Below are 24,065 nucleotides of genomic sequence, written 5' to 3'. Positions count from 1 at the left end.
TTTAGACCTGAGAACCACGTAACAGATTTGAAAGCAATGTGAAAAATTGAATAATCAAACATCCTTGATAGCTTTAAATGCCTTTGTTGTTAGCCCACCTGTACAGAGAATTCTAATAATATTATTTTATAATATTATTTTAAATAATACAGTGGCTCAGAGTGAATCTCAGAAATATTTCCATTCATTGCCCAGACACATTATAGCTACTTAAAGACTGAGATAAACAGTGATTATGTTATTTTATGACTGTGTCTTACTTTAAGAATGTCTATGGCTAGCTGTAAGCAGGATCACTGAAACTTTCATTTTAGCAGCTGCTACAAAAGCATAAGTTTAAAAAAACAACTGTTCTAAAAAAGCTTTCACATAAAAGTACATTGGTTGTATTTATGTAATTGATGTTGGCATCAGCTGAAGTAAATTTAAGTGAAAGTTCATCCATAAAATTATCTGACTTTCTCAATCCGCTTGAACCTTGATCTGTTTTGGTGTAATGTTTGGGAGTTGGTAACGATGCTTTATGATTGGAGTCTGTAACCCCAAATGAGATTACACCACCTTCTTCTGATTCAGAATTTCCTTCTTAGTTGCAGTATGTGTTGTTTCACAGAAATGAGGAGTAATTCTTTCTCAAATGCTCATGTTGGGATTGCTGCCAGGGAACAGCATTAGTGAGGTATTCTTTCACTGCTAAAGACAAGGCGTTGCTTCTATTGTAAGCTTGGTTCTCTCTAAATGAGTTTACAAACTTATTCTAAATAATTCACTTCAGCTTGAAGCCCTCTTTCCCAGGAGAGTGAATAGTTGTCTTCTTAAAGCCAATTTTTGATTTAAGAACCAACAGACCACATGGATGGTGATTTTGAAGTTGTGGAATGTCCCTCCTTTGTACGGCAGACAGCTGTGCATTCGCTCAGAGCCCTTCCTGCTCTTTAAAAAATAAATAAATATTATTATTTGAAAATTCCTTATTGAGTAGACAGTAATGAGTCTGCATCAGTTGGCTGCAAAGTGCGGTGGTGTTTCAGATCAGTCCTCTATATGCAGTTTGCAGTGGTGGCGCACGTGCCTGAATGAACGCTATGCAGCATTCATTCCAGTGTTGCCCTCATCACCTACAAGCATGTGTGCGTGTATGCTTCATCCTCCCATATTGATGGCTCGGCTTCACAGGCGAAGCTTTGGGAAAGGCTTTAACCACGCTTACTACAAGCATGATGACCAAGAGCATGAGGGATATGTGAATCTGGTTGGAAAAAAAGGCTGCTTGGGCAATCAGGAAGTGTCCGAAACCCAAGGAGTACCACAGAAGTGCTCAGCACTTCTTTTCTGCTCTCGTTTCAGAAAGGTTTCTACCTCCAAAGCTGGCATGGCTTTTCTTACATTTCAAGCTATGTTGGTATTGTAGCAGAGGGCTTCAGTATATCAAGTACATCTACTGTAGGGCAGCGTCCCTGGAAAACTTGCCATTTGCAGTCTTTCATGCTGGGCCTCGAGGATCATGACATTAAATTGCAGGAATAGCTCCTGAGTAAATCTAAGACTCTTACAGAGGAGCCTGCTGTCCAAATTTAAGCACTTTTGATGGAGGGGAGGGTTTGGAATAAAGGCTGCAGCAAGTCTGTTTACTACCAAGAAAACCAGTCTGTGCTGGAAAGCAAACACATGTTGAGTTAAGGCTGGACAAGCAGAAAAGAGCGTTGAAACAGCTGAGAGGGAAGGAGCAAGCTGCTCTTGAGATTTTGATCACAAGCTTTTCCAGCTTCTAAGACATGACACTTCTCGGTTTTATAATATACACATTTATAAATATTTCATAGTGTATTTTCTGAATTTAGAGGTGTTTGGTGCATTCTGGTTGGACATATGATCTGTACAATGGATATGGCTAGTAATTTACCATGGCCTTTGTTAATACAAAGGGGACTTTTAGTTGTGTTACCTGAATTTGTATTTGGTTGGATGAAACAACACATTTGTTTGAACACTTCATGCATTTTACCTTGCTGTGATCTGTTTGTCCATTATTTTTAATAAGCAGTGAAAACATACTAAGATTTCTCACTTGTGAAGAGAAAAACAGAGATTTTTATGCTTGGGCCCCAAGTTCCTTGTGATGCTAGCTGCACACTTGAGAGCACAGGCTCTTACCCTCCAGTGGTGATAATAGGGAAGACTTGCTATGTTCTCATTTTCAGTGCTAGAGTAATTGTCATGTGATGAATGAAAGCTGAGAGGATATGCCAGGAGTTTCTCCTCCCTTAGGAAGAAGAATGTGGCAGGAAGAATGAGTACTTTTTAACCTTTTTCTAGATCCCACAACTGTTTGACAACAACTGACCAGAGAGTGGGAAGCATCCCCTCATGTATGGCCAGCTCTGGGCAGGGCACAGGCAGATACTCCAGGGTCTCCTTCAGTTTTTCCTCAGTGCTGAGCTGTCATAGGTTGGATACTTCCACTTCCACCCTATCCCAAGGGCACTCTTTACTGGTATCAATTCTTCAAAGATTCCTGGTGCATTGCAACAGCTGCCTGCTCTTGTTTTTGTGCTATTTCATCATTTTACCACAGTGCCTGAGAGTTTTTGTCGTTCCTTGACCTTACCACTGCAATCACAGATCCACCAGCATTTCAGTTTCAGGTCCAGTTAGGGAACTGTCCCACTTCTGGTATTGGTCTTATGCTGCTTGTCAACATTTGAAGTGATTTGAAGAGTTCAGATCTGAAAGTTGGTGTTTCCGGAGATATATATTACTACTATACTCTGCTGTAGCCACAAAACTTTCTTTGCAGAAAACCCCTCTGGGACTTGCTACCATGTCATTTTTAATTTAAAATATTCTTATGACTAATGGAACTATAAAATACCTTGTCATTGTTGTAGCACATAGGGGATTCAGTAATAAATTAGAGGTCCCCTGTGACAGGAACCATAGATATATAATAAAACAACAACCTCTGTCTGGGAACACTTAGTCTGAGTTTGTATTTCTTCCCTACGCACCCACATACAAGGTTAATCAAATTTCATGCCTAGAGGCCTAAACAGCTAAAATATAGAAGACGTTTTCACCATTCTACAATGTAGTAGACCTTTATCTCTGGAAAGTACTCACTTTGTTAATGTACAAGACAAAATCTTTCATTTAAACAAACATTTCTCACAGCATATCTAGTTTGATTTGGACATTGGTTTGAAGAAGTAGGATGCATTTGATCATTCCAGATTTATATGCAGTGACTACAGAAAAATGTTTTAGTTTTATTTGAAATGTTTCCTTCCTGCTGTTCTAAATTAAAAAAGCCAGATTTATGACAAAATCATGAAAATGCTTAAATACTCAACTGACTTTTCTGATTCAGGGTTTTCATGTTGATACATTTTCTTGTAATTGCTTTTCCAGATTGTATTGGTGAGTGGACATCTGGACAGCTGGGACGTTGGGCAGGGAGCTATGGATGACGGTGGTGGAGCGTTTATATCATGGGAAGCATTATCACTCATTAAGGATCTGGGTAAATATTTTATTTTAAAATCTTTCTAAGGTATTATATTTCCAGGACATTTTGGATATTGTCTAAACTGAATTTTCTATTTTATCCATTTGTCTGAGCACATATGTTCATATTTTGTATAAATATTTTGCAAGTTTGTCTGTTAACTCCTTCTTTCCTCCAAAAGCAACACATCAGCCAATGATCTAGAAAGTGCCACGACCCTTCATGATCACCATCATCACAGAATGAAACTTCAGTGTAAGATATCTAGATACCTTAGAAGGAAGTCACTCCTTTTCATTTTGTCTCAATGAGTTCCTCCCTATTCAATGAAGATGAAGCTTTGTGAAGTCGCAGATAGCCTTCTGATACTTTTGTTTGCCTTTTAAGCAAACATTGCCACTTGATGCATTCTTAATCTTTCACTGTCCTATATGCTGCTTTACAGTAGCTACTCAATTTAATTCCCAACCCCTTGTTCTTGATAAGTTCTCAAGACAATTTCATCTAATTCTCTCTCAAGAGCATCTAACTAGGACTGGATCCAGACAATGGTCCTTCCTCTGGTCTTTCCTCTTTCATCTACATGTAAATATAGTAAGAAAAAAAAAAATTCATCTATAACATCAAACCAGTGCATTCTCAGATTTGTACTTGATTATGCTGCTTTTATGTTGCTGTGTGCTTGGTCTCTGCTTTGGACTGTGACAGCTGATTTCCTTGGCAAAGCTAATCCCGGTCAGAGAAAGCACACACTTGAATGTCATCATTACCAGGATATACTGTCAAATCTGGCTTAACCATGGTGACCTGTCAAATGCTTTGGGCTCATATATCTCACCAAGCAACATTTGACATTGATGCCTTGCATACTGTAGTGTCCTCCTGCAATAGATTTGTGGGATACAAAGCAACATTGTGCTTCCAGGGATCACTTCTTTGAATCTTTCTTGGTAATCGGTAGGGTGAGCTCTTGGTGGGGTTTTGGAATTTGGTCTGTACATCAGTTGGACGTAGATGAAGTTGATATTCTAACACACAGGCTGTCAACCCTGTACTTGCTGGTCTCCCTCCTCCACAATTTCTGCTCAGCAGGAGTATGAGTTGAACTAAACCCCCATGCTGTCAATGCTAAATGTAGCTAAAGAAGGAAAGAAATAGGAAGAGGTAGCTTCATGCCTGGATATGTGTGTTCCAGTAGTGCTATTGATAAAATAACAGTGTGGACTTGCTCATCCTACTGCCTCCTGGATTGCATAGGCCCCCCATGTGTGGGATCTGAAAGGCCAGTTTTTTCTTCTCATGTGCTTCATCTGACTTTGTGGGCTGCAGGGAGTATGTTATTGTAGGAGAGTATTGTCTGCATATGCCTACACAGGGTGTGTTTGGTGGGAGAAGGGGTCCACAAGGCAAGATGAGGTAGGGCCAGTGTATGTGCAGGGGGGAACTAGTTGCACAGTCATCTGCCTGTGTTTTTCAGACATCAAGCTTCCCAAAGTTTGGTCTGGTGTCCTGCTGCGCCCAGTCTGCCGTGGCCAGTCTGATTTCTGGTCTCCAAGCTGCAAATTTCAGTCTTCATCTGTAGTTTTTTGCTAATTTTACTTCCATATGGGCTTCTGTCACTATATGACTCAAAACCAGTTCAAAACAGACTTCTTAGATTGTCAAGTTGATATCCAAGGATGCTTTTTCCCCTTCATCACATGGAATCTATTTTTACTCATTATTCCTTTTTCCAGAGCTTGTGGTCAAGAGGAATGCACCGCATATTCATTAAAAAATAAAATCAGCTGCTGCTCCTGCTCTTAGCTCTGGCAAAGTTTAAATTATAAACCAGCTTCCCCTGCTTCTGATCACAAAGACTTGTGTACTTGAAAGATCTCAGTGTTTCTTGAAGAGCTCTTTGTAGAGAAGCTCTGTTATGCGATTAACAATTCTCATACTGCAGTGGTGAACATCAGACGTCCCCGTGAATTCTTGTTCTTTTATTTTGCATTATTTGAACCTCTTATCTCTCACTTTCCCAGCCTTGGAATGATTGGAATATCATTTTGTAACTGAAAACAAAGTGGTTTGTTGTTGTTTTTTTTTGTCTTGTAAAAGTAAACTAGAGAGGATTGTTCTACAGAAGAGTCCAGACCTACTCCTTTTAGGGTTTTTAATCTTTCTTTTATGATTCTTGGAAAATTGTCTGTGCTCCCTTCACCTGCAGGAGAAAAAAAATAGTTATGCTTCTGTGTTTGCTGATTCTATGCCATTCAGAGTAAACTGCTTTGTGTCACTTAAGGGCAAGTTCCTGGTGGCATTGTATAATTCTTATTCACTGAGTTTCCCTTCATGCATGACTGAAATGCATCATTCTGCTTGTTCAAATATTTGATTTCCTCTGGTAGTAGCCTGTGTGTTTGCTGTACAACCTGTAGTGAAATGCTGTTTTCTCAGCTGGGAAATGCCAGAGCCTTTGCTGATGCCCTCTGTTCTCGGCAGCTGTTGTTCTCAGCTCTTCTTGTTATACCAGTGTTCTGCAGGACTATAAAGCTGGGAGAGGGCTTCTGGGTCATCACATCTAACCTGTAGATAACTATGGGGGATAGGGCATTTTATAAATTGTCTTCCATAACAGATTGATTAATGCAGATTTTGTATCTAATGATGCACAAAGAATCTGACAAAAAGGACAACAAAATAACAGATGTGCAGGTTGTGTGAGAAATGAGTTAATGAGTTTTATGTAAAATGAATTTCATGTTTGTTTCATGTTTTGGGTAAGCATTATATTTTGAACTGTGGAGAATTATTTTAATATCCTTTTGGACCCTGATAGATTTAGTCTCAGGCTAGCCCACTAAACACATTTGACATGGGGATAAGCCAACTCAATTGGCTTGTCTCTATGAACATGTAGAATTTTTTTACAGTGTACTGGGAGTCTTAAAGTCATGGTGCGTTGTGTAGCCATAAAAACTGTGTCAGAGTTTACCAAAGCCTAAGTGCCTGTGGCAGGAGGGTTGAAACTACGTTATCTTTAAGGTCCCTTCCAACCCTAACCATTCTATGATTCTGTGATTGTGTGATCTTACAGCTGTGGTGATATGATCTTCAAGCTGAAGCAAGAATTCTGAAATATGAATTCTAGAATATGAAGTCTTTATCATGTAGTGAGAAATGCTGGCACTACTTCTGCCATGATCCATTGGTTCCACGAAGGCAAGATTTTGCTACACTATTTAAATAGTTTTTTTCAGTGATGGTTTAATAGCACTTTATCGTGATATCACTGTGACCCTTGGACATGGCTGGTGGACTCAAGTTATACCTGTTAATTAGAATTTTGATAATTCCATATGTACTTGAAGAACGATTACAGTTTAAATACCATTCCATACTTTCAACATAACCTCCCCTACAAGCCATTTAATAGCTATTGGCTTGGGACCAAATATATTTAAATTCATTGAAAAGTCATTAAAATTGTGGTTATAGAATTTATATTTTATTTTAAGAAGTGCAGTTTTTTTCTTGCCTCAAGTAAGATTTTTTAACAGTTTTTGCTTTTATTTCTAAGTAAATCAGTGTTAGCCTTTGTATTTCCTGAATCTTCACTGTTAGCTTTTATTTTCTTAATTGAATGGGCAGTTTATGTACTATATTGATCTATTTTTTGTCCTTCTGGTGTTTTTGTAGATTTTCCGACACTGCAATAGTTCCGGGTTCCCTACAAGGGCACACAACAGTAGCACAGTCTGAGGTAGTTTTACAGTCTTTAAAACTTCAGCCTTTTGGTATAAGATTTTTTTTTTCTTTTCACTTTCTGACTTCAGATGGATGTTGACCCTTTTTGAAAGCAAGGGAACTACATGAAGGCCAGGCTGAACTGACATAATTTTGTATTATATCACCAGAGTGTGGAATAAAAATATTTAATTCATGTAAAGCCTTGTGTACATTTCAGAAGAGTAGGACTTTAAAAACCGGGCCAGGCTGTGAGCTACTGTAGTTCTTAAATACATTTAGAGCTATAACAGTACAGTTAGCTAAAAAGTGGGAAGTTTCAAGTTTGTCTGAATATTTTGCTTCTCAAAGCTGTAATGTCTCTCTGTCCAACTTCCACACTGGGGTGACAGGAAGGGGGCTCTTATGGAGGTGTCGTTCCCTCTCCTCCTTCTACAGGGAGGAAACCAGGCACCAAATTCAGACCAAACACTGACTTTTAGATGGCTACATTTCAGCAGGGTGAATCTTGCTCTAAATGGCTTTATCCACAGCCACCCTGTGCAGACGACTAAACCCTATCTCTTCTGTGCAGCTGCAGCTTCAATCTTGAAACATCTCTTTGAGCAATGTATAGCCAAATGGCAGCACTGGCCTGTGCACCTGCTGGTACCAGAACATGGCTGTAGGCATCTCTGGACTGGAGTGTTTTCTTCCCTTAGTGCACCCGTATCAAGTTCTCTATATGAACTATACTCTCACAGTTGCTTGATCTGCCAGTAGCTAATCCCAAAAAAACCTCACCAAGTAGCGGCTGTATTGACTAATGTTATCCAAAGGGGTATTTTCTCCCAATTAATGCTGAAGTTTAACGAAGCACAAAGGAAATAAAAACAGACTTGTTTTTCCCTGGAACCCTTGAAGCTTATACACACCATTGATTGGCAAGTTCTGTGGTGAGCTGCTGCATGGTTTATGTGCTTAAAAACTGGAGAACTGGAAGGGTTTCCACAGAAGTTGTTTATGTGAATGAAGATGAAAGTTTCAGCCTGTTATTGCTCTTGATTCCTTTTTCTGGCAATAAAGACATCTTTAGAGGCGCTGAGGCAGTCTATGAGCTGGTCCGAACTGGTAAACTCCGTTTCCATCACTGGAGCTAGGGCTGTTGGGATTATCTGAGGCTTTCTGATGCTTAAGAAATTACCCTTCAGAACTGCAGCAGGGTGTTGGAGGCAGTAAGCTTGTGCAATGCACAGTTTGCCTGCAGCTGTGTCTGGCAGCTGCTGCCCTCCCCAGCCCTCTGCAGCTTTTAACCTTTTGATTGATTTTAACTAAATTTGATAGAGGCACAGAAATACTTAGAATATGAAGCTGTGATGTATTCTTTGCAAATGGGTGATTGAGGAGAGATGGATGAGCACATTTGTGCCCCAGCTGAGGGAGAGGCAGGAAGAAACTTCACTTTTATGCCTTCGCTGTCAGGATGAACTCCTGGTTAATCAGCACCCTTGGTGTAAGCACCAAGGCCTCTTTTTTCTTAATCTGTTTGCAAACTCTGTGTGATAGGTAGTAAATATTGCTACGGCAGCAGTGAGGTTGTTGTTTGGGGTAGTTTAGAGGTGATGGGAAGGCTCTGGGGGTGTTCTAGGGAAGAAGGGCTGAGGGGTTCCCATCTTCAAGCCAAGGGAATCCACAGGGTGTTGCATGAACTCTGATGTGGTGTGAGGGCATCTGGAAGCTGTAGGAGAGGCAGCACTCGAGCAAAAGGGTGTTTTCCAGTTTTGTAGAACAACAGCTGTGTTGCTAATTACAGTCTAGAAATCTCAAACCCAACTTGTTTTCAGGTTGCATTTCTAATTCCCAAGTTTTACATTTGTTAGTTTGTGTGCAAAAAGAGGCATCTCTGGAGATGGCCAATGACATTTCCTGCAGCATTTTTACTTTGGATTGGTTAATGCTCTGGTGTCATTTGAAACACAGTTTCTCTTGTACCTGAGCCACATGATGTTTACAAAAGAAGCTGCCTTTCCAGGTGAGGTGACAGACTAGTTAAGCCGCTACTCATAAAAAGTCAGCATAAAATTACCCCAGATTTATTTTGGTGCTGTTATTTTGCCTTTAGTTGGCTATACAGGTTGGACAGGCAGCCTGTGGGACTTGATACTGCTCTAGATGTTGGTTGGCAGTTTCTATGAAAGGGGTATTTGTGTTCTCCCACCTTTTCAAACCTGTGGCTGCAACTGTGCTGGTCTTGCTCAGGACTAATACAACTACAATACAACATATCTGAGCAAGAAGCAGGCAGTTTGTATTGATGATTTGAGAGCTTTAACCAGTGCTGCCTCTTTGCTCCTGATCTGGCTGTGTTCCTGTGTCACTTGGCTGAGGGGCATTTCCCATCTGAGGTCAAAGTGCTGTGCCCTGCTCCCACCCTGGGGAGCACCACCAAAGCCACCTTGTGCTACAGAGCTACAAATGGGAGGCTTTTATCCCTAATTGGAGCTTGAGGGAACTGAGTAACAATAGAGAAATGTCTTTAGAAAGTGATCATATGGCAGCGTTAGCTTTACAATCATAATATTCTAAGCTTCCTAACTGCTGTAGGGAGCCCAGTTTTGGTGGATGAATTTCACTGCTTGCTTCTGAAAAACTTCAGACATGATAACTGTTGTGTCTCTTTTAAAATAGAACAGCTGGAACCTTTTTTCCAACCTGTTAAGAAGAGAAACTGATGAGGTCTCCTACTTGACAATACAGTCTAGTTTATTTTCAGTCTCATCTCTGCTAGCACAGGAGGAATCAGTCAGTCACCAGGTCCTTTGTTCACATCCCAGATTTTTTTTCAGCAACATTTACCCACAGGCTCTCTCTCCTTGTTCAGAAACGTGTTTTCTACCTTTCCCTGGCTGTGTTTGGGTCTTGCTTGCTCCACTGCTAGTCTAGTCTTGGTGCCCTGCCAAATCCAGAGGTGCACATGTGTCCACCAGCTACTGCTGGTATGTGTTTATGGGGTGCATCTTTGGAAGAAGCCCAATGGCTGTGCTGTGAATTTGCCAGATTACAACCTTATCTTCTTTCCCTTCAATCACTTGAACTGCAGCAGTGTAAGACATCACCAGTTATTGCTAAATGAACTCCTGCCTGTGTTGAGGTAATCAGTGTAGACTTCAGGAAGGGCTGCACTCCAAAGACCACTATAGTGATGGATTGTGGTACAGAGTAAATATTTCCCTGTGTTTGCTGTTGTCCCATGCACTGAGCTCATGTTCAGTCATGTCTGTGTGCCACATTAGACCAGGAAGTCTTCTGCTCAGACCGTGCCTCCAAGTGCTTCTGGGAATCCTGGTTCTACCATGTAAAAAATATTTGCTATGGGGAGCTGCCAGAGCCAGTGAATACCAGGAGTCAAGTAGATGAACAGGGCACATTTTCCTCTTCTGCACCTCGGGCAGGATGCCTGATGCCATTGCCACTAGAGCAGCCTGATGAGGGAAGGATGATTGTTGACAAAGTCTAATCCCAGCCATCACACCTTTTACAGGCTTTCCTACATTCCTAGACAATGAGCTATTCACACATAAGAAGGGGAGAAATGTGTGGCGATAGGTGCTATGTGTATCTCCCCTCTTCCTCTCTCAGCCAGCATTATGGGCAGTTTCATGAGTCAACTTTCCCATAGATGTGGACATGGATCTGGCATGACCAAATTTCTGTTTCACAGGAGAAAGGCACAGAAAAAACACAGAAATGTTTTTAAAACAAAGCATGTGAAAATTGTAAGATATTACCTGAATTACGTTTTATGCAACCCATAAGGAGTTGTTTAGGTGTTTTTTTCCCTTTAAAACTAATTTAGAATTGGAATTGTAGCTCTCATCAGAATTATACCCGTGACTAATGTGACTGGAAAACCGTGAGACAGATTTTTATGCACTTCGCTGTAGTCTTTGTATGAAGTTACATTCCTTGAGTCCAAATTCACTGGCTAATATATGAGGACTAAAGATATGTTTTATTAAAGAAATGATCACTGGAGTCATTCCTTTTCTGCTAGTTTAATTGAAGTCATATAACTGCAGCTATAACCTACTTGCCAAAAATTTTGTTAAACATTTTTTCTAAATTTCCTGTAGCTGTGGTGGTGTAGTTGTTTTCTGTCTAGCAGATACATTGTGAAACATGATTAAATGTCTGCTTTTACTGTAGGTTTTGTTGTTTTTTTTTAATTAAATATGCCTGATACTAACTCCTTGTTCTTACATTCTTTCCACTTTCCCAAAGTAGCATATTTTATTCTGACCTTCACCTTTTGCAAATCTATTCAATTTACTTGGTATGAAATATCTGCATAGGCTGTTACACTGTATCTGCAATTATTCCTTCATTTCAACCTTTGGTTGAATGCATATTTAGCAAATACTTGAATCTTCAGTTTCCCTACTGGGTTGGCATAGCAGAGGAGTGACTGCAGACGTACAAAGTTGTTAATCTGGTGGTAAATTTAGGCATACAGCCCTCCATAACAATATTGCCCTGTGTCCTGTGGAGTCCTGCTTCTCTGCAAGCTTTCATTTATCCAAGAACCTCAAGATAAAATGAGTTCTTTGTTGATCTGTAAAATCTTAAAAACCTGGGCACAGAGTCTGTTGTGATTTTTTTTCCTATCTGCACAATGGCTGACATGATGAAAGGCTGAAATCCTTCACAGATAAAGTCAGGGGCATCTTGTTCTTATTGTCAGGGTTTTTTTTTAAGGCATAGATTTTCAATATGGAGAGTCAAGCATGGCTGGTGCACTTTCTGACTCATCTGCCCTGAGGACAGTCTAACAGATTTGGGGTTTTTTGATCCAAAAAGCAGGGCAGCAAAGCCAGCACTAAGTAAGATCAAACCATGATGATGCCTGATGTTTATAATCCCAGAGACTGTGGGAGAGAGGCCTTGCATTACGTTTTCTGGTCCACAATGTGATGAGTTCTCCAAACACCTTTAAGGTATTCCTTTAAGGAAGGAGGTGTCCCTAGAAAGGAATGAAGTGTGTTTTAAAGGTGAACAGTGTCCTCTTACTTTTGTGGGAGTTGGAGAACATGGCAACAGGATCAGAGCAGGGCAGGGGATAGAGGAGTCCTCTGCTCGATGCTTTGCTATTTTACACAGGCAAGTAGCATGTTTCCTTTTATTTTTTTAGGATACATTACTTGGGTTGACTTCATGGCACTACACCAAGCAGTTCTTTGTTCAAGGGAACATGTGCAGAGGAGTGTGTTTGTCAGCACTTCTTGTCTGAATGCTCCCTGTCTGAGCTGCTGTGTAGCAAGGAGGTTGCCCCCATGGAAACCCTCGCTCTGGCAGTGTTGCTGCGTGGCTCAATTTCAGCCCATCACACTGGGCTTTGGGCTTGGCTTGCCTCTTCTCTCCCCATCTCCCCAGTCAAAGGATTAATCCATGCTATTTTTAGTTGCTAGACTTGCAAATCTTTCACAGCTTTCCCTTCCAGTCTTGTATACCCAGCTCCTTCCTTGGCATTTCCTCTTGGATATTCCATCGCTTTCTTAAAATAGTTCTACCTAAAACCTCTTGCCTTTCCCACCTCCACTCTTCTTTAAAACTACCCATCCTATTCCATTGTAAACTCATTAGCCTCCCTCAAAACAAGTTAAAAAATGTCGTGGATTAATCTCAGTGTTGCTATACTACCATCAGTGCTGCTGGCCCACCACTGGAGCCCTGCAGGGCCCAGTCATTCCCTAGCCTGGCTGACCTCAGGCCTTGCTGTCTCCCTGCACCCTCTTTGCAGGGGCCTTTCTAAAAAGCTGCTCCTGCTCTGCAGCTATGGTAGAGTTGTGTCCTGTTATCCTGCACAACGTGTCTCTGGGCATGCTGTCAGCCTCAGGCAAGATTAAGCTGCAGTGTCCAGATGGCTTCTGCCTGCACTTTCATTTGACACTTTTCAGTCCCTGACCTGCCTGTTTTCTCCTTTCTGTGATGCCATGTCTCTTCTCCAGAAGACCTCATTTCTCTTTACTCCAGACCTTCAGACTCAAAGGTTTACTCACTTTGCAGTGCTATTCTGTGGAGCACTTCATCCTTAATGCTGCAAACAAACCCCTATTAACAGAGAAAAATCAAGGAGATTGCATTGCATTAGACCATTTTAAGAAGAAAACGAAGATAGTTTCCCAAGCAAAAAGCTTTCCCATATCTAATTTCAGCTTCACTAGAGAATTAAAAATATATCATAATCAGGGCTTAAGTAATACTCTTAAAGATGGGGTTTTTTTTGAGGCGTGGTTTGCCTTATTTTTTGAAGCTTATAACTTGAATAGCCTTCAATTTTGTCTGTTTGCTTGTGAGTGATCCCAGTGCCTTGGCTTGCAAGGGACAAAGCCTTTTTTCATGAAGGTGGAATGGCTTTTATATTTTCAAGAGATGATCATTCTTACAACAACACAGTGGCTTCTCTTGATGGAGTCTAATTAGCCATCTATATGCTGTCTTCTTAGAAAACACACCGCATCAGTCAATATTTATGTTTATAAAGTGATAAAATATTTACTGAAGGAAATTTAGTATGTACACTACTGATCTCCGTTTTGATTTAAGAAAAGACATGATTCAAGTTGTCCCTCCAGGCGCATGTGCTATCTTGAGGTTGAAGCAAGTTTATTTTTTCACATTACATGTGACAGATGAGCATAATTCATGCTTGTACCAACCATAGATTTCAGTTTCGCTGTGTGGGAATGTTTCAGTTCTATCAAGCATGACCAAGGTATATAGGACATAAAACTCAGGTCTTGTACTGCATTCTGGGAAGTATCTTATCACAAGGAGATCATCCACTTATGTAAGAACATGTGTGGATTTGGTAAACACTGTCATGTTTAGTAAATATCTGTGTTATTTTTAAAATGAACATAAAATGTGTGTATGTAAATATATAACATCTCCATGATACTTGCTGACAGTTATCTTTTATGTAAGTTATGAAAAATTTTTGGCAAATTACTTCATTGTTGTTGAGGCTGAAGTCAAACTGATTAGTTAATACCACTTAGTCACTTTTTTTCTCAAGCATTTGGTATTTTGGCTAATCCTGGCTAGCTGCTGATACCTGCAAGTGTGAGTACTCTATGAGAATCTAAAAGAAACATAAAGGTCAATAAGAGCTTCATCTTAATATGACAGAAATGTCTGTGGTACTTGAGGACAGCAAGGTGGCTAGCAACCACTCCAGCACAGAGGAAGTATAATATAGCAAGGATCCTGCTGTACTCATTACACACATTTCCTTAGTCATACATCGACCATATCAATGTTTTTATTTCATTCTTTGACTTAGAAGACCAGGTGCCCTAAAGTATTCTTTATGCTTTGGATAAACCATAAGAATGTAGAGCTTGATCAGCACAATGCACTTCTGTGGTAAACCATGAATAATATTTCCTGGTTAAGGGTAAGGTAGAGGTGAAAAAAAAAAAAAAAGCTACTTAATTTTTCTAAACCACTGGAGATTTGTAACTCAGCCTGTAGCTGGATGAGGATCTATAGTTGTTTTGGTTTTGGTTTTAGTTATGTAAGCTTAGAAAGAACAATTTATTTGAGTACCGCCTATCACCTTGTCAATGTTATCCTCCTGTAAACCCCTGCTATTCTTTTTATTGAAATGCAGCAGTAGGATGGAAACTGGGATTGCAGTGCTTCTGAGCAGGTGCTGAGGCCAGGAACTTTCATTTGATTTCATTTGAGTTACACAGCCTCAGATCCCAGTGACACCGGGGAGACATGGCAGAATCCATGCACTGAGGCATCAATGAATGCTGTTATAACTTTACGATTTTTTTTTCTTTTGATATCTTCTTTTTTTTTTGTTTTGTTTTATGTTCTTTATTGTTGGTTTTGCTTGGGTTTTAAGACCACATAATATGTCATTTGTATAGATAAGAAGGGCAGAGGCACTATTTTACTTGTGAAACAGTTTTCCCTCCTTTTAAAATTTGCTACCTACCCCTCTGCGCAGGGCACCCATTGTGGAACATAGTTTTCTAGTCCAAGTGCTATTTTATCGTGCCTTTTCAACACATAGCTTGGCTTTGGTATGAAAGACTTTTTGTTTAGTGGAGATGATACCTTGCTTGGGAGCCAGTAGTTTCTACAAAGCACGCCAAACAGTTAAACTTCATTTAAAAATATAAATAAGTATAGTACTTCATATTTTTTAATAAAAATGTGCATTGAGAATATTCTTAGCAATTTTACTTGTGAATATTGGATTTGTTTGATGTTCTTTGGTCACAATAGCTGTGCTTTTAATAATAGGTTGATAAGATAATGAGGAAATTAAGTTTTCCTCTGTAGACTTTGTTTTGTATTTAAAATAGCTGCCCCAAAAGTCTATTTATTTATTTATTTATTTATTAACTTGCCCATTTAATTTCAGTAGAACACAGAAGTGAATGTGCTAACTGAAACAGGTGATGTTGGAAGAGCTGATACACCATCTCTGGGACTAGAAAGATGGAAGCTTAACAGGGCTTTTTTGTTTCTGCAGCTTTAATTGACAGATGCAGTGACAGGTTGGGAGGGGGCCATAAGAATCTCAAACTTTTTCTCAAGGAGCTGAGACCTTCTCAAGCTTCTGTAGAGGATGGAGCAGGAGATGGGTTTACAAAGAGGATGTCCTTGGTCATGGACTTAATTTCCCCTTAGGGTACCAGAGGCAGAGTAATTCATCTTGACTTTTGCCTGGGAGGAGGCAGGAGATGGTGCTCCCCTTCTCAGGCATCTCCAGCCTCGGTGCTGTGGGCTGGAGACTGGGCTTCACAGCTTTGTATTTTGTGATACAACACATACACCTCTATTTTCCGCTTAAACTGCAGTGCCATTGGAACCATGCTACAGGAGCAACCCCTCTATGCTTTGCACGCAGTATCTTGTCTTCTTTAGAGCCACCTCTTCTAACCAGGCTGCTACACGTTTGTGGTTATTTTGACTCTAAAATCTTTCTAACTTCAATCTAATCACTATTTGATTATCTTAACAGATCAACATTTAGGAAACACAGCTTTAAACCCCTTGTTTGCACTCCCTTCATAGAATCATAGAATCATAGAATAGTTAGGGTTGGAAAGGAACTTAAGATCATCTAGTTCCAATGCCCCTGCCATGGGCAGGGACACCTCACACTAAACCACGTCACCCAAGGCTCTGTCCAACATGGCTTTGAACACCACTAGGGATGGAGCATTCACAGCTTCACTGGGCAACCCATTCCAGTGCCTCACCACCCTCACAGTAAAGAATTCCTTCCTTATATCCAATCTAAACTTCCCCTGTTTAGGTTTTAACCCATTACCCCTTGTCCTATCACTACAGTCCCTAATGAAGAGTCCCTCCTCAGCACCCCTATAGCCCCCCTTCAGATACTGCAAGGCTGCTATGAGGTCTCCACGCAGTATTCTCTTCTCCAGGCTGAACAGCCCCAACTTTCTCAGCCTGTCTTCATACGGGAGGTGCTCCAGCCCCCTGATCATCCTCGTGGCCCTTCTCTGGACTTGTTCCAACAGTTCCATGTCCTTTTTATGTTGAGGACACCAGAACTGCACACAATACTCCAGGGGAGGTCTCACAAGAGCAGAGTAGAGGGGCAGGATCACCTCCTTCGACCTGCTGGTCATGCTCCTTTTGATGCAGCCCAGGATACGGTTGGCTTTCTGGGCCGCCGGCGCACACTGCAGCTAGCTCATGTTCATTTTCTCATCAACCAACACCCCCAAGTCCTTCTCTGCAGGGCTGCTCTGAATCTCTTCTCTGCCCAACCTATAGCTGTACCTGGGATTGCTCTGATCCATTTTCATTATGAAATATTGAAAAATCCAAAGTGTTTTCTTCACATTTTGAGCGTTCCTTTTATACACTGCCTTCAGCTATAAGGATTGCTAATGTGTAGTTTCAAGAAAGAAATCTTCAGTTGATTTTTATTGTGTCGAGACTAAAAAAAACCAGTGAAGGTCAGGTCTATTTGTAAACTTCATCCAGTTCAGCTAGGAAATAAAATAAGCTTTTACAGTGATACTGATAATATTTCTCCTCAGAGCAGAAGTGTATGTGGTGATTTACGCTTTGTCATTTTTGATAGTCTCCTTACTGTTGTTGGGGTTTTTGGTTTGGGGTTTTTTAATAGTTTTGTGGGCTTTCTTTTTGCTCAAATATAATTAGCATCATGTTGAACAGAGAACACTATTTATTCTTGATCAGTTTGCTCTTCCATGCTCTCAGATTTGATGTCTCAAATGTATTTGGTTATGAATAGAATCAATCAAATAAATAAAGGGCAACAACTTCTATCTGTTCAGTTCTGTCATGGCACAGATGGTTTCAAAATTTATCTGAGAACTTATCTTTCTTATTGAGCTACCATAATAAAATAGAAAATGGCTTTGTTTTTGCCCTGTTTTAAAAAGCCAGGAATACATTCAGCAGCTGATTGTATTTCAGATTCCAAATTCTAGATTTTTGCTTTTCATTTCTCTGATAAAAAGCAAAATAATATTGCAGAGCCATACAGTTCTTGAAATGGGTAAACATTTCCCATAAAAACCAGCTCATTTTCAATTAATTGTAATAAATTAACCATGCAAAGCAATGGTAATTCTCATGAAAATTTGATTTGGATCTGCTAAAAGCAGACACGCATTACTTGCTACGGACCACCACCACAATGAGCGCAGCATCTGTCTCAGAAATTATCAAGTTATGTTATGGTTTTCAAACACCTACAGTATGTCTCCAAAGTGTGCTTCTCTTGTACTACTGTCCCTCTTCTGGTCCTACCTGTAGCAGCGCCACAACAGCCCGCTTTTCCTAGTGCCTTCTTGCTGGCTACACCCTAGTCCTTCCCCCCAAAACAAGCAAAAAGTATTCTTAAAACCAAACCCCACTGTTTGAAGTAGGTTGTGTTTAGTGAAGGTAGAGATGACTGAATGAAAACCCAGGCTTTTCATTCATGGTATGGTGGAGACCAGTGCAAAAAATGCTCAAATGTATGGATATTTACTACTAAAACTGTATTTCGAAATATGTTGTAGGACTTCACCCCAAAAGGACTCTCCGTTTGGTGCTATGGACGGGAGAAGAGCAGGGAGGAATAGGTGCTGAACAATATTATCAGTTGCACAAGGTAAATCATGTCTTCGGTTTATTTGCTTGGCAGCACTTTTCTCCCTAGTCTTGTGAATTCCATATTATTTTTGTTTAAAAGTTCAGCTTTCTAGCCTAAAGTACTGATTCCAGTTCTGCCTGAAAGTGTATTTTCTGGTTTTAATTATAAATGTAAACTTCATTTTACATTTAACAAAAAGTGATGTGGCCACACATATACATGTTCTGCTTGACCCAAGATACTCTGTCATGAAACAGTTCTGAAACAGATATTTCATGATGATATCTGCCGCAGCTGTCAAACGTAGCTAACTTCCTGAGAATGAATGGCAAATGGTCCACATCTGTTGGCAATATAAATAAATTTTGTTTGCATTATCTAGTTCTGCTTCATTGCATTTCCCTGTTAATATTTTACGTTTTAAAACAGAAGATAATACAAAGAAAAATCTTTGTTATCTTATCTTAATAATGTGTAATATAAAGAACTCTTTGCCATTTATTAGTTTTATGGGATCTGGAACATTTTAAATGGCTGATTTCAGGTAATGCAAGGAACACATGAACTCTGTGACTGGTTATCAGGATAAAAATGTTGCGTATTGTCTCATCTATTTCTCCTGCCAACAACCGCCTTTTCAAAGTACACCATGACATAAGGGGCAGCTGCGTAAAACCAGTTTGGAGATAAATCATTGGAATATGTGTGGATTTTTATTTTTTCCCCCAGAAAAGTTATGCTGTACCTGTATGACTAAGATAAAGTAGTTAGCTTTTATTGTTTTCCCTGATTTGCACTCTCAGTGACAGCTAATATTTCCAAGGCAGAGACAAGATGAATGCAGATGTGTTTAGGAAGTCACCTGCTGTACTTCCTACTGTATGAAAGCAGACTTACAAGCAATTCCTAAGAGTATGTTTTTAATGGTAAGCAACCTACCAGAACAAATAAATGGAAATTTCACTTTGAACCAAATTTATTGTGATGAATTAAACTCAGTCAATTTGCATCTGCAATAGAGTTGTCAGAGATAGCCTTACAGTGGTTATGGTTTTCTTGCTAAATGATGAACAGTCAATTATTTCCCACTAACTTGTTTACCATTATGAAGAAGTGTATTTAACTGCCCATATATAATGTAGTTCCTCCTTGTATCACCAAATTATAGGAATAGCTTAGCTATCTCAATTAGAAGAGAGCTTTGTTTCTCATTTTCTGAGAGGTAACAGGCTACAGTTTAGCATGTATTAAGGACTCTGGATTTACCAGTGGTATTCTGGTGTTCAGCAGGGTTAAGCTAGAATTGAATGTTCTGGAATATGTAGCACAGGGAAGATACGGTTCTGATAAACAGAAGTGCAGTTTGGAGAAGCTGGAGGGATGCTCTGTGCCTAGTGCACACTGTTCCTGAGAAATGCATCACCACCCTTTAGATTTCCATGTTGGACAATAAGCACCATCCTACCATGGTGGTGTCAGCAACACATGGAATTGTCTCATGCACATCTCATCTTTTGCCAAAATGCCTGCATTTTGCTATTGTCTCTAGAATTTATATTCAGAAGTAATGTCAAAAAGCAGGCTTAAGGATTAAATAGGGAAATATAAACCAGGCTGGGTGTTGTTTGCAAGGTATTTGGTTACCTTTAAAAATTTGAGATAAAGGTGTGTCTCAATTTTTGCTCTGTTGATGAGATTCCATCTGGATTTTGTGCTCTGTGAAGAAAACCCAGTCTAACTTAACGAGAGTTTATAATTTACACGGAGAATTTAAGCAGAAATGACATCCGTCTGTTGTTTGTTGTTCTTGTTTGCCCCCCTGCCATGTGGTCGGGCATAATTATAAATTGATATGACTATAGGACATCACATTACTCATAATAACAAAATAAAGCAGATTAACACTGTACATTATATTTAGCATGAAAAATAACTTAACCTTTTAATGATTTACTTCTGCAAATTTCTGGCAATTAGGGTAGTATGGCACAAACATTGCTTGCTGATGGTAATGAGTACAAGGTAAATAAGAATGGTATTTAAAGATGTCTTGTTAAATGAAAGATGCCCTGTATGACTCATCTACATAGCTGGTCTTATTATGACATTAGTTTGCTACAAACAAGTAGAAATATGAATGCAGTAATTCAGCACAGACAGACATGGATTTCCTTGAGATTTTAAATTACTTTGTCATACCAGTGGAAATGTGCAAGGGAGAAGAAATGAAGACAATATAGTACTGGCCAAGTACAAATACTCTTGTATATTTATTATTTCTTTCAATTTAATTTCAGGTCTTTCTTCCTCATCCTTCAGTGTAGGTTGCCACTGCTAGAAAGTAGATATGTTACTGCAGAAATAACTGAGATAACAGAAGCATAGTGGTTTTACTGTAGTGCAAATAATTAACTCATATCCCTTCATCATAGCGTTATTTATGTGACCCATGTATTTCTGTACAGCCCAGTATTATCGTTTCTGATTATTAAAACTATCAATAGTGTGTGTATATTGGATGTTCAGAGCTCATCTGAGAATGTAAGAGCTGCCATATTGGCTTCACCAAAAGCTCAGTCTAGTGCTGTCTGCTGATTCTGATAGCATCCAGTAAGTAGGTTCTTAGGAGTGGTGTATTTGACTAACTGGAATCAGAATAAACTCAGACAGGTAGATTACTCACACAACCAGGCTTTCATGTTATCAAATATTTTTCAGGAGAGTATCTCATGGTCCTCATATATTGTTTTCTTTGTATGATCTTCCTAAGACATGTCCAAGAGTTGAAAGCCAAGTATTGTCCAGCAGTTTCAGTGCCTCCATTAGTGCAGGGGTAACTGCCTTTCACCAATTACAGAGCGCCTGCTCAGTTTGTGGTGAAAACATCCTGGAGGAATGACCAGCACATGTACTCCCAAAGCAGATATCCTCTGAAGTGCTCACTGCTTTTAACTTTTAGCCAATAATTACATTTAATCCTAGACTGAAAAAGGGCTTAATTTTTTCTTTACAGTAAAGATTCCTTACATTGATAAAAGGTAATGAAATTAAAGGATCTAAGCATAAATCGGGCTCCAGATCTTGGGGTTTGACGCTACCCCTCATGTCTTTGCCCAGTCCTTAGTGTTGTGTGACCCAGTTGGTAAGTAGGACTCTTAAGACAATGCAGTAAATAGCTTTGAATATGTGAAACATTGCAACTGCTGCTTTCCTTTCCAAGTTGAATGGAAGAAGCAGGAGGAATACGGTTTAGTAATTCCAGGGGTCATATTGTGGCTATTCAGTACAGATTCTCTTACAACCTTTAACAACAGTACCTGAGAGCTGTCCAGTAGGGTATTTAAGTTTTTTGTGTATTTACTCTTACGCTGTCTTCGTGAGGGGAGAAAGAAGTGTATGTGTCTGGCCTCTTTTCTGTTCCTTGGACTAGTTTCAGTGAAAGATCTGTATACCGTGAAGACAAGGTTATCCAGCTGAATTATAGGACTATGAATGGCTGATAATATTTATTTTGGAATAGAAGTATTGCATACAATCTCCTGGAAAACCAAATATATTTTGTAATTAGAAGACTTAAGAGATCCCAGGCCACATTCAAATTTACTTTAGTAACTCTGTTGAGATCATTGGAGGCATTAATGTAATATAGTTCAAATTTGCATCAGGGAAAGCATTCTTTAAATATTTCTGCATGCTTTTATTCCTGCCTTAATGATTATTAGAGTACTTACCTACATTTCTGGTGCAAATGCCGTACACTGTTTTAACTTTTTAGTAAAGATTTACCTTTATGAAAAATATCAGTCACTAGCATTTGCTATGGTTTCATTTATTTTTTTTATTACCCAGGAGATTTCATATTTTGCCTAAACTGGGTCTGCATGAAAACAGGGCTTCTGAAATGCTGGTGTCTCGTTGCTAATTTAAAAACTCTTTGTTGATGCTCACATGAGGTTTCTGCTGTGATTTACTGATAAGTTACTTTCTCTAAGAAGCAAATATCAAAAAAATTTCTTGTTGCTTTCAGGTGATTCTTCCCCAGAAAATAGTGGCTCCTCAAAAGCAGAGTTTTCAGAAATTTCATGGATTTTAACATCCCGTTTATTTCCCAAGGTACCAAGTACTCTGGTGCAATGTGAGACATGGATTTGAACCAAATGCACCAAGAACTTCAATGTGTATTCCTTTATCCCAGCAAAATACGTTGACTGACAGTCTATTGACTGTCCTGAAATATTCTCTGTAATCAAAAGTTTGAAAGGTTAAAGTTACTGCTGGTTGTTTTGCCCACTGCTGTTCTGTTGATCCCTTTCATTGAGAAATTAAAGAATTGCATCAAGAGAGTTACAAAACTACAAGAATAAAATAATTGCATTCTATTCTCCACAGTCACAGTTAACAACCAGTAGTACCTTTGATTGTATTAAGCACAGTAAAGCTCTGGTTCTAGGTCAGTAAGAGTTCATAACTCTTAATATTGAAGTGTCACATTTGCAGGTTTTTCTAAAACCATGTTGATTCCTCACCAGCTTCAGAGCTGCCATCTGAAACATGTGAACTCATGGAGACATTTTCTGAGCTGCTCTGTTTTCATTCTCCAGGCAGATGTACCCAGCCACAGGTCCTTGGTACTTTGGGATGTGCTGCTGTAAGAAAGCTAGGCTCCTTCTATTCAAACTACTTGCAGCTGTGCAAGGCAGAAAATTGTTGCCTCTTGTTGACTCACAATGAACTTTCTCCTCACTGACTTCTTTTCATTTTAACATTTCACCTCTACTTAGATGAGAACCTGAAACTGTTCTGCATAAACCTAGGAAATATTACCAATGTATGTGCTGTGATAATTTCTAAGGTGTTGCCAATTTATTTTCATCTATCTGTTATTAAATGTTACAAAAGTACTCATTCTTTTTACTGAAAAAGTAAAAATCATCTTTGACTGAAAGATGTAAACCACAATTTTGGCATTGTTGCCTATTCCCAAATTAAGCTAAAACCTTTTCAAAAAGGACAGCAGTGGTTCAGTCATTCAGAGTCATAGACAGTGTTTTGATCCTCTTGTATTCAAAAAAGGGCTCAAGTTATGGAACATTTTTCGGGAAAAGCACTTCTCTTTGATACACTGTTTGTCAAAGAAAAGACTTCCCAAGACAAGGCTTTAGGTAATCTGATGAATACCTACCTTAGCCTTCTGCTGTCTTCATTCAGAGCTGTCTGCTGCTTCTTGTCTATCCTTCCAGAGAACTTTCATTACTGAATGGTCATCTCTGTGAGTGCTGGCAAGTGGTTGCAGAGGAAACAGTAGCAGGATTGTACATGGCAAGACATGCTAGTAGTATGTTTTTACTAAGTGAAATGCTAATCAGTACATGACCAAATCCTGCTCCAGGGCTGTTGAAATTATTAGGACTGTTGTCATCAGCTTCTCGGAGGTCAGAACTCTGTAACTTTGATAGAGAACAAGCCATAAAATCTGTGGACTTTTTTACAAACTGCTTTCCCACAAAATGTGGCAGAATATTTCGTCTTTTAACCAAAGTAGGAGCCTTATTCATACCTTGTCATCTATAAAAAAATCTGTTAAACTTCAGCTTCATAGCAGCTTTCTCCCATATAATGCTGGGGTAATTTAAAAAAAAATTGTAACTTACGGTGTTCCTGATTTTCCCTGTCTTCATTCAAAAAGAGTGT

The 24,065-nt window shown here is 39.4% G+C and overlaps 1 protein-coding gene across 3 annotated transcripts in view; it reads left to right on the top strand.

Moving 5' to 3' along the window:
• CPQ (carboxypeptidase Q) overlaps positions 1-24,065 on the top strand; it is a 167,640-nt gene that overhangs the window by 107,676 nt on the left and 35,899 nt on the right. For all 3 annotated transcript variants that reach the window (XM_061448055.1, XM_061448052.1, XM_061448054.1), the window contains 2 exons: positions 3,409-3,520; positions 18,301-18,392. In XM_061448055.1, the coding sequence (XP_061304039.1) occupies positions 3,409-3,520; positions 18,301-18,392 (204 nt within the window). The remainder of the gene's footprint in view (positions 1-3,408; positions 3,521-18,300; positions 18,393-24,065) is intronic.

The sequence above is a fragment of the Pezoporus flaviventris genome, unplaced genomic scaffold (genome assembly GCF_033815535.1).
Source record: "Pezoporus flaviventris isolate CSIRO_AGI_PZ_B2104156 unplaced genomic scaffold, CSIRO_AGI_Pfla_v1 ptg000007l, whole genome shotgun sequence".
Lineage (NCBI taxonomy): Eukaryota > Metazoa > Chordata > Aves > Psittaciformes > Psittacidae > Pezoporus > Pezoporus flaviventris.
Note: the sequence above shows the minus strand (reverse complement) of the source record. Positions and strands in the feature narration are given on the sequence as shown.